Source organism: Dromaius novaehollandiae, chromosome 14 (assembly GCF_036370855.1).
Source record: "Dromaius novaehollandiae isolate bDroNov1 chromosome 14, bDroNov1.hap1, whole genome shotgun sequence".
NCBI classification, from domain to species: Eukaryota; Metazoa; Chordata; class Aves; order Casuariiformes; family Dromaiidae; genus Dromaius; species Dromaius novaehollandiae.
The window spans coordinates 24,950,550-24,961,682 of NC_088111.1; the positions used below are offsets into that span (position 1 = coordinate 24,950,550).

The window sequence follows — 11,133 nt, forward strand, 5'->3', positions numbered from 1 at the left end:
TGGTCAGTTAGCTCAACTCCAAGCCAGAGCCTAGTTGTCTGCCTGCATACCCTAACCCCATGTTTCTGGTGGAGCTGTGGGCCCAGAGGGGAAGACCCAGGGCCACCACATCCTTCGCTGGTTCAGAAGGACCCAGCCCAGAGCAAGACGACCGAGCTGCCCAAGAGTGCCCAAGTGCTCTGCTGGGCTGAGCTTTGGTCACCCAACATGCCATAGCTTCCCTGGGGACCCATGTGAGGAGACGGGCTGCAGAGATGAACTGGATCTGGTTCTCCTAAAAAGAGTTCACCCTTGTAGAATTCCCTTTGGAAAGGGGATGCTCACACACAAAATTCAAAAAAGCTGTTAACAGTAATTCTGCCCTTCAGAGGCCCTAACAAAACGAAATGCTGATTAGAAATAACTGCAAAGGAGTAAAACAATGGCAATGCTTTCCCTTCCTCTGTGCTTTTTTCCCCCCCTGTGGAATGCAAAAAAAAAAAAAAAAAGAAAAGAAAAGAAAAGTTGAAAAGGGATTTCCATGTGTTGATTATTTCTCTAAAATGTGTTTCCCTTTATCAATACTACATGCTTCTGCCCATCACTTTGCCATGTAAAGATATGGATGGAGAATAATAAAATTTCATTGATGGACAAGAAGAAAAAAGTGTGATAGAAGCATATATAGTTTATTTGAAATAATTTTCAATCATGAAAAACTCCTTCAGCGAAGAAAAAGAAGGTAGAAAATGATTAATTATCCAAGAAGAAATAGGATTTTTCTTTCCTGCAGAAAAATGCATCCTAGAGTCATCAGTGGAGATAAAGCAGAGCTTTTAGCAGTGAACATGCTGACAGTATGTTACGAAAATATGCATTTTTAAGAAATCTCCCTCCAAAGTGGCTCCCTCCAAATAAAGCTATTGTCTGCATGCTATCACTGGCAAATCGGTGAGGCTGTCTTCATCACACTGATGAATCTGAGAAGTGTTTTATGGATTTGAATCCAATGAATTTGAACCCATTGTAATGTTTGAGCTTAATTTTCATGCTTAGCATCTTCTGTTATGCAGGGAGAGAAGGTGTTTTGAGCTTTTCTCAACAGCCCTTGGACATTGTGCCCAGAGTTTTCAGCTAAATTTCCTGAGATGACTTATGAAACTTCCTTGTGTCAGCATGGACTGGCAGTCTATGTCCCAGTCCTAAGTGTGTGTGTTCAACATTTTATTAATATTTTTTAGATTTTATTTATAATAACCCCCTCTAACCAAGACTCACAATTCACATTCCTTCCTTTCAACACTACAATCCAATGAGAACATAAATCTCCTGAGGCACCTGGATTTAGTAGCTACCTATATATATGTGTGATATAATATACAGTACATAATTAGAATTGCTGTCATGAAAAGCATCATGACTGGGGAAAAAGCCAAACCTTTGCACAGCCAACGGCTTCCTTCAGGGCCAGTTTCACAGGCTTGTTTCTGAGACTGTAGATGAAGGGGTTTAAGAATGGGTACAGGACAGTGTTCAGCAAAGCTACAACTCTGTTGGTCTCCAAGGAAACATCTTCTGAGGGCCGTACATAGAGAACAATGCAGCTTCCATATACGATGGCTAAGGCACTGAGATGGGAAGAACATGTAGCAAAAGCTTTCTTCCTCCCAGACGCTGCTGGAATGTGCAGAATACAGTGGAAGATGCACACGTAGGACACCATGATTAGACATAAGGAACCCAGCACTCCAAACAATATCAAAATGGAGTCTGCTTTCCAAAGCAGGCTGGTGTCAGAGCAGGACAGTTTGAATAAGGGGGAGCTGTCACAAAAAAAATGGTGGATCTTGTTGGGACTACAGAAAGTCAGCTTTGAGAGCAGGACCAGGTGGTAACTCGCGAGTGTGAAGCCTATGACCCATGCAGCAACAACCAGGTGGGTGCAGAGCTGCTGCTTCATGATGGCAGCATAATGCAAAGGCTGGCAGATGGCAACGTAGCGGTTAAAGGACATGACAACAAGCAGAGCAAATTCTGTAAAACCCAGGGCAAAATAGAAATAGGATTGGGCAAAGCAGCTGCTTAATGAGATTGTTCTCCTACCAGAGCTCAGAATCGCCAGCAATGTGATGGTTGTGGAGGATGTAAACCAGATTTCCAGGAATGCCAGACTGCTGATGAAAAAGTACATGGGAGTTTGCAGGCGGCGATCCACACACACTAGGAAAATGATCATTGTGTTCCCCATCATTGTTGTCAGGTATATGAGTAGAAGGAGCAGGGAGAGAAACAGCTGTAGCCTTTGATCAAGCCCTGAGAAACCCTCTAGGATGAACTCAGCAACTACAGTTTCATTTCCTGCTCCCTTGCCCGATTTCAGTACATCCTGCTGAGACTGGAGCATGAAGAAGCAAGTGTGAGAATTACACAGTCTGGGCGGGAGAGTATATCCTCCTTCACCCCCTCGCTTGCTTCCTATGTTAACACAGACAGAAATATTCATCTCAACCATTCATGGCACCCTGATTTCTCTGCTTCACACTTCACTTAGAGTCCTCAGAGATTTTGCTGTCTCCTTTCTACCTTTTCCAATCACTCACAAAGGATTCTTTCTCAAGAGCACAGTATTTTAAAGAGGTTGAGAACTATTTCATGCCATGCCTGGGAAATTCCCAGTTCACTTTGGCCTAATTCAAACATCCATCACATCCGTGTTTCAAAAGCCAAACTAATCTTCCAGCACAAATACTATTATCTGCAGATGCCAGATCATCCATTTAGATAATATTTTGAAAGTTATTCCTTCTGCTTTTCAGTACTTGCCTTTTTTGACTTGAAACATCTGTAAGGCTGTTGACTTCAAAACAAGTTAATATCAAATATCTCTTTTGTAATCCCCTGCTTTCTTCCACATCTTCTTCCTCTCTGTTTCTCCAGAAACATTGAGGAAGCATTGTTATTAAATGTCCTGACCTAAATGCCTTGCTTTCCCTTTAGGGGAAGGGGGAAATCTTAGCATCTTAAAGAACTTCTGTCCTTTTGATTATTTTCAATAGGAAGCATCTGGAATGACAACAACAACAAATAATACTAAGTAGGCTTATATTTTAGATGCCTTAAAGTTAGGCACTTCAGTTTGAGTTTACTTTCATCTTGTCAATGCAGAGAGAGAACAGAGTGTCTGGAAGAGACTGGTAACACTTCTTTCAGCTGCCGACTCTACTCTGGGAGGACCCAGCCTCTAGAGCTCTCCCTCTGTCTCTGTTGACTACATAGGGAGCCAAGGGAAAACAAGTACAGACACCAGCTGCTCACAGACACCTCTAATGAAGTCAACGAAACTCAGTATTTCAGTCTCAAACCTCTTAATCTGTTTAGCAGCTAATTTCTTTGTCAAACCAAAGAACATGTCTGTTAAAGAAGGCCTCTGACCCTAGGTTTCCTGAGTCAGAGTCAGAGTCTCAGACGCGGAGTATCACAAACTCATTTACTATAAGTGGTACAGAGGCAAATGACAGCTCAAGCTGGGTGCCTCCGAAGAGGAACCCTGAACAAAGAAACCCCTGGGCAATTATAACTTTACAATCTAAGTTCGCCACCCCTCACGTGGTACCTCAGATCAATAGTAATATTCAGGTCTGGGGTCTTCCCGTTTCTTATTGGGTCCTGTTGTTGTCTTTCAAGGTCCGGAGGAGGTAATTCCAGACCACAACAATTAACACTGCCCCATCAGTGAGAGCAGGCTTTCTTTCTCAAGGTCCTGACACCCTGCACAGGCCTTATTTCAAAGTCTTGACATCCTCCCTTTCGGAGTGTGAGACACAGGAACACAGACTGCTTGTAACTCCCTTATCTTCCCAGCTTGAACCAGCTCTGGGGCCCTTTCTTACCGAACTACGTGAAAGTTCCTCATGTTATCTGAGTGCGGCCTAAGGTTTCTGCAAATTTAGCTGCTCATGCTAAGCAAGTTTTATATAAATTGTGCTAAGTGGCTAACTCTAGACAGCCCCAGTCCAATATTCTTTAACAGCAGCCATCACTTTAACAGGGTCTGTTTGAGGAGACCGCAGTAAGTGATCCCTACATATGTAGCCATCGGCTATGAAATGGGGCCGCAGTCTTGATTCTAAGAACCTATTCTGATTTTCTAGCTATGTACATCTTGTTTTATGCATCATGCTATCCTTTGTAACTGTTTCTTTCTCTTTCTAGCATGTTATTCTTACATATCTCTTTTTCTAACTTTTCCACTACTGCTCACAAGCAACTTCCTAACAACCAGCAAAGACTTGTTTTTCCCTTTCCTTTCCTCAATTTTTTGAACTTTTCCATTTTTCAGATTCATCCCAAATGTCACTGGGATCAGTACAATGTTGTTCTACCCACGAAAAATCCCAGATAGGATTTTTCCATCCCTCTTTTTCAAACCTATTGGCTAGTATTTTCCAGCCTTTGTTACTATCCTTAATGGTTTATACCTTCTTAATGGTAGCAGTCCCATATAGAGCTGGTCTTATCAGTACCCTTCCCACTCAGCACGAGTCGCCTCTCTCAGGCTCTTATTTACGACTGCAATCTTAAATCAGAAGTCCTGGTATTGCCGAAATATTCACTCTCAGGAATATCCTGTCCATGACGCCAATTAATGCCAGAGTCCAGTACTCTGACCAGGTTCTTTTAGATACTCCACACACACGGAGAGTGCAATGTTTAATATAGGATATTTGATGTCACACGGGATTTTTGATTTGGTAGAGTGATCCAGCAATATACTGAAATCACAATTCAAGTGTACAGTTATACAGTTCAATCACAATACCAATGGAATTGCCATTACCAGTCTCTATAATATGCTCACCGTCACGACACTGGGCGTCCCCCATCGCCAGGAAGGAAGACGTAGGTTGAAGCCAACTCAAGCCCATCACTCCCATCACAATTCCTTTGTTAGTTGTTCAGGTTTTATACTCTCTGTTGGGCTGAGCCACGTATACCTCATGCTGCTCCGGCTAATCTCAGGGAGACATTCATATTCTTCTGGTCAGTTCAGGAAGAAACATTTACACCTGTTGATCCATTCAACAGATACAATGGCTTATCTAACACAAAGGTCATCCTCTGGGGCCCTATGTGTTCAGATGAAGTCCATTCTTTGTGCAACAGTTGTGATTAATGAGTCGCATCCTACCTGATTCCTGAGCTTCATGGGCACCTCGTCCTTGCCCATCTCCTCTGAGGCTTTTTCCATTGTAGGGGTTGCTGATTGGTCACAATCAGGTAGTCAGGAAGCAGTGACCTCACAAACACAAACAGCAGCCATGGGCCTAGCTCTGGCCTATCAGGCCCTGAGACAGAGGTGACCTCACAAGCACAAGCAGCAGCCATTTGCCCAGCTCTGGCCTATCAGGCACTGAGGCACAAGTGACCTCATAACCACAAACAGCAGCCATTCATCCATAACTGGCCTATCAGGTCCTCAGGCAGAAGTGATATCACAACCACAAACAGGAGCCATGGGCCCAGCGCTGGCCTATCAAGCACTGGTTCACAGGTGAACTCACAACAACAAACAGGAGCCATGGACCTAGCACTGGCCTAACAGGTGCTGAGGCACAAGTCACGTCACAGCCACAAAAAGCAGCAATATGCCTATACTGGCCTATCAGGCACTGCGGCACAAGTGACCTGACATCCACAAACAGCAGCCATGTGCCCAGTGCTGGCCTATCAGGTACTGAGGCACAAGTGTCTTCGCAACCACACCAACAGCCATGGGTCCAGGACTAGCCTATCAGGCACTGGTGCACAAGTGACCTTACAACCACAAACAGCAGCCACGGGTCTAAAACTGGCCTATCACAGAATAAGGCACAATGACCTCATAACCAGAAACACCAGCCACGTGCCTAGCACTGGCCTATCAGGCATTGAGATACAAGCAACCTCACAACCACAAACAGCAGCCATGGTCCCAGCACTGTCCTGTTACACACTGAGGCAGAATTCACCTCACGAGCACAAAAAAAAAAAGATGCATGACCAGCACTGCCCTATTAGGCATTGAGGCAGAAGTGACCTCACAACTACAAACAGGAGCCATGGGCCTAGCAGTGGCTTATCAGGCACTGAGGCACAAGTGACCTCACAATGACAAATAACAGCCACATGACCAGCATTGGCCTATCAGGCACTTAGGCACAATGACCACAAAACAAGAAACAGCAGTCACGTGCCCAGCACTGGCCTATCGGGCACTGGTACACAAGTGACCTCACAACCACAAACAGCACCCTTGGTCCTAGCACTGGCCTATCAGGCACTGAGGCACAAGTAACCTCACAAACCCAAACAGCAGCCACATGACCAGCACTGGCCTATCAGGGCCTCAGGCAGAAGTGACCTCACAACCACAAACAGCAGCCATGTGTCCAGCCTTGGCCTATCAGGTCCTGAGTCACCAGTGACCTCATGTACACAAGCAGCAGCCACTTCCTGCTTCCGGTCTGTTGGGTCTTGATGCAGTAGGTACCTCACAGTCAATTTCAAAAGCCATATGCCTGAAGCTGCCCTAAAAGTTTCTGAGTCACTAATGACCTCACAAGTGCAAATGGCAGCAATATGCCATCTGCTTTGTTATCCAGTAAGGAGGCACAAGTGACCTCACTATCAGCCTTGAAGCCATCAGCTAGCTGCTCGCCTGTAACATACTCAGGAAAACATGACCTCACAAGCACAAAGAGCAGCTGTGTCCCTGCTGCTGGCGTCTGAGGTACTCAGGAAGAAGTGACCTCACAACATTCCCCAAGACCATGGTCCTACTGTTGGCCTATTACATCCTGAGGCAGAAGTGATCTCAGAAGCACAACAGCTGCAATGTTCTTGCGGCCTGCCTATCAGGCACCAAGAAAAGGTGATTTCCAAGGCAGCTTTAAAGTCTTGTGGCTGCTACTGGCCTATTAGGTGCTGTGGGATATTGGTCTATGTGATCACCTCGGCAATGGATGCAAAGCGTGGTTTGCGGTCTAACGTCTTTATCGGTGAAGCAACGCCCAGCGTAAGGCAGAGCTCTCGCCATTCGGCATTGCTCAACCCGAAGCAACACCTGGGGCAAGGTGGAAGTCTTGCAGCCTGGCGTTGTTACTAAGGGCAAAAAGGCCAGCAGCCAATGACACCCTCTGCCGAGCTCAATAAGGACAAATCATCCCACAATGTTTGACTCAGCCCCATCTCGACAAGAGTATAAATTCGACACATAAAGTTCCTCTGTTTTGAGGACGAGAACACCTACTCACAGACAGGTTGACGGGCCTGGACCTCTCTCCTCCCCAAACAGGGACGCCTCTTTGGTAAGATTTGCACTTCCAACAATGTTGGATGTCACCCGGGAAAATATATTATTATTATTGGAAGCACTTAATTATTAGTTTGAGCTCAAAAGGGAAAGTTTTTGCAGCACGGGCATTTATCAACGGCAATCTTGAACCTGTTATATCTGTCGCCTTAATAAACTACTTATTCCCCAATGTCGCGAAACTGACTCAGGGAAAGTCCTTTGTAAGGGGCTCTGGCAGGCAAGCATTGATTACGGAAGAGGGAGGGCCTTTCCACCTAATCATACCCTTTCCCTCTCTACGCAACAGGCACTGAGGCAGAAGTCACCTCACATCTGCATCAAAACCATGTGCTTGCTGCTGGCCTATCAGGCACTGAGGCACATTGATATCACAAGCACTAACAGCAACCACATGACCAGCACTGACCTACCAGGCACTGAGGCACAAGTGATGTCACAATGACAAATAACAGCCACATGACCAGCACTGGCCTATCGGGCACTGAGGCAGAAATGACCTCACAACCACAAACAGCAATAATGTGTCTCCTTGCTGCCTCTCATTTACAGATGAACAAGTGGCCTAACGACGGGTATCAAAGGAACTTGCTTGCTGCTTGCCCATCCAGTTCTGAGGAAGCAGTGACTTCACAGGCTTCATCGAAGCCACGTGCCATCTGCTGGCCTATCAGGTAGGAATGCAATAGTGACCTCACAAGTGAAAACAGCAGCCATGTGCCTACCACTGCCTCCTCAAATGCTGAAACAAAAGTGACCTCACAGTCTGCATTGAAGCCATGAGCTTGCTACTCACTTGCAGCTGCTTTCACAGAGGGCTCATGATGTTGGCCAAGATGTTGAGAGGTACAGGGACATACCCTGGCATCCTGCCTCCATCCTCAGGGCTGCCAGGACTGCACTGGAAACCTACATGAGTGGAGCAACCTAGAAACAAAGAAAAAGAAGGAAAGAAAGAAAGAAAGGAAGAAAGAATCAGACTGTTACTGTCAGTTCTCCTGACCTTCCAGAGTCACAACAGTCAGGGGCAAATGTCTCCCTTCTATGCTGAGCTGTAGTTGTGACAGCACAGCCAGCAGGGCCACTGAGATGTTTTACCCCTCTTCCTCGCACAGGGGAGACCATGTCTGTATACCAGCTCCCATTTGGGCTCTTCAGTTCTGCAGAGGCACTAACACACAAGAAACAGTCCAGCACAGGGACACCAAGATGGCCAGGGGCTGGAGCGTGGGGCAGATAAGGGGAGGCTGGGAGAGCTGGCTTTGTTCAGCCTAGACAAGGGAAGGCCAAGGGAGATCTTCATGCTGTGCACACCTACCTTATGGAGGGCACAGAGGAGACGGAGCCCAATTTTCTTGGAGGTGCACACTAATAGCAGGAGAGGCAACAGGGACAAAGTGGACAATGGAAAATTCTTCTTAGATTTTAAGAAGAAACCTTTCTCTCTGTGAGGGTGGCCAAACTGTGGCACAGGGATCCGGAGAGCTTCTCAGATCTCCAGCCTTGGAGACAATCAAACCTTCCCTGGAAAAGGCCCCAAAATACCTCCTCTACTGTGACCTCCCTTGAGCAGAGCATGGGATCCCTTCCTCCAGATGTCTCCCCCATTGCAGGCTCAAGGAATCTGCTCTTCTGAAACTCTTTCCAAAGGGACCAGCAGCTTTAGAGATGCCGCCTCAACCGCTGACTGGTGGTCAAGGACAATGAGGCTCCAGAGTCAACAGAAAGCCTTGAAGGAGAGAGAGGATAACATTCTCCAGGGGCATCAGTAAAATCTCAAAGACTCATGGAAGCAGCAAGACCTTCAGAAACTGCAAGCCTGAACCTCAGCTGACAGAAACCACCTAACTGCAAGCATCCCTGCCTTGCACCAGGACGCTCCAAGGAGGGAACACGGTCACCAACAGTCCTCACCCAGGGCTCCCAGAGGACACTGTGATGGCAGGCTGGGCTCTGAGAGCAGAGCACTGTGCTCTCCAGCCACCTCCTCCCAGGCTCAGCATCAAAACACTGCGGACACCACCGGGCTCCACTACAGGGCACCCTGCGCTGTGACACACCGCCACCCCCGCACCTCACAGAGGGGTGGCAGCCAACACGTGCCTCTGCACCAGCGACACACCGGGCACAGCACCACACATGGCAGCAGACAGGGCACCCCCAAGCACCCCAAAACACAGACAGCCCAACTCCCTATCCCTTCAAGTCCCTTCTAGTCCTCCAAGGCCTTGCAACAGGCACTTCCTCTGAACAGCCACTCACAGCCTGTGGCCTGCTCACTTCCTACCGCCAGGAAGCAGAGAAGAAGCGCTCTCACAGGGGCTGATCAGGCCAGCTCTTGCCTCCCACTTCTGCCTCAACTTCTCTGAAAAAGTAATCTCTTTGAAAATGTGGCCCATACCTTTTTGGGGGGTGACATTCCTTCTGTCTCCTCCCTTTGCACCCATTCTCCCGGGACTGTATAGTTAGACAGAAAATCAGAGACCACTAACATGTTACAGTTGCAAATGTGTCATAAAAGCAGGTGGACACCTCAAAGACAGAGACATCTTTCAGACCTGGCAGGAAAATCTCACAAGCTCCCTGCTCTTTTGACAGGGGCAATTTCTAAAGACCCTGGGAATCAGAGATTACTAACACCACTGCTTACACCAGCACTAGATTAACTGAGTAGCCTAAAAAGTCTAGCTGGACTCCCTAGCTGACCGAAGTAGCCTGCAAGCTTCTACTTTGCAACAAGTAGAAAGTCAAACTCCACATCTACGTTCACCAGAGAACATCACCCACACTTTAAACATAGCAGTACTAGCTCATGATGACAGACTGGAATAAAATTTGTGTCAGATGATGTGGAACATTATCTACTTCTGCTTGATTAATTAGTTGCATTTCTGTAGTGCTGTAGAGCTCGGCAGGGGTCCATCCCTTCTCTGAGCACATGCAACAAACCCAGAAGTCACCTCACCATCAGCAGCATCCAAGCCCGGTGTCTTCTCCTGACCTAGAGGCTGCTCAGATAGAGGTGACCTCACAAGTGCATACCCCCACCACAGGCCTGCTGCTGGCCTATGGCCTTCAGAGACAGAAGTCTCCTCAAAATGACTTCCCCAGCCATGAACTACTGCTGGCCTGTCAGGTACTCTGACAAAAGAGCCCTCACAATCAACACCCATGCCTAACTGCCTGCTGCTGGTGTACCAGGCACTCACAAAGACAGGACCTCACAGTCACCTTCACAGCCATGTCTCTGCCACTGGCCTAGAAATCTGTCTCTAAGACAGAAATCACCCCACTACAAGTTCCTCAGCCATGAGTCAAATCCTGCCTTATCAGCTGCTCAGGCAGAAGTAATCTCAAAAAACACATATCCCAGCTGTGGACCTGCCGCTGCCCTATCAACCACACAGGTAGAAATGACCTCACAATCATCAGCCACATGTCTTCTGCTATCCAATCAGTTCAGCAGTCAGGACTGACCTCACAGCCAACAGCCAAGCCTTGTTCCTCCAGCTGGCCCATCAGGTACTCAGGCAGAAGTGACCTCACAATCAACAGCCGAGCCACGTGCCTCCTCCAGGCCTATCAGCTACTCACAAAGAATTCACGTGACACTGGTGACTTTCTGGCATAGCTCTCACACACAGTGGTGACCTCACTACCCACACCCTCACCATGTGCCTGCTGCCGCCTGCAGCTCCCCCTGCCCTCCCCCAAGGCTGAGCCAGCTCCTGAATGGCCTCCCTGATTCACCTTGTGGCTTCACAGTGCTCGTAGTGCAGCAAAACACCCATGATGTACCAGTT

At 47.3% G+C, this 11,133-nt stretch overlaps 1 protein-coding gene across 1 annotated transcript; it reads right to left on the reverse strand.

Moving 5' to 3' along the window:
• Positions 1-1,393: 1,393 nt before the first annotated feature.
• LOC135329899 (olfactory receptor 6E1-like) lies at positions 1,394-2,332 on the reverse strand. Its single transcript, XM_064519936.1, has one exon. The coding sequence runs from the start codon at positions 2,228-2,230 to the stop codon at positions 1,394-1,396; it is 837 nt and encodes a 278-aa protein (XP_064376006.1). The 5' UTR covers positions 2,231-2,332.
• Between the last annotated feature and the right edge of the window lie 8,801 nt (positions 2,333-11,133).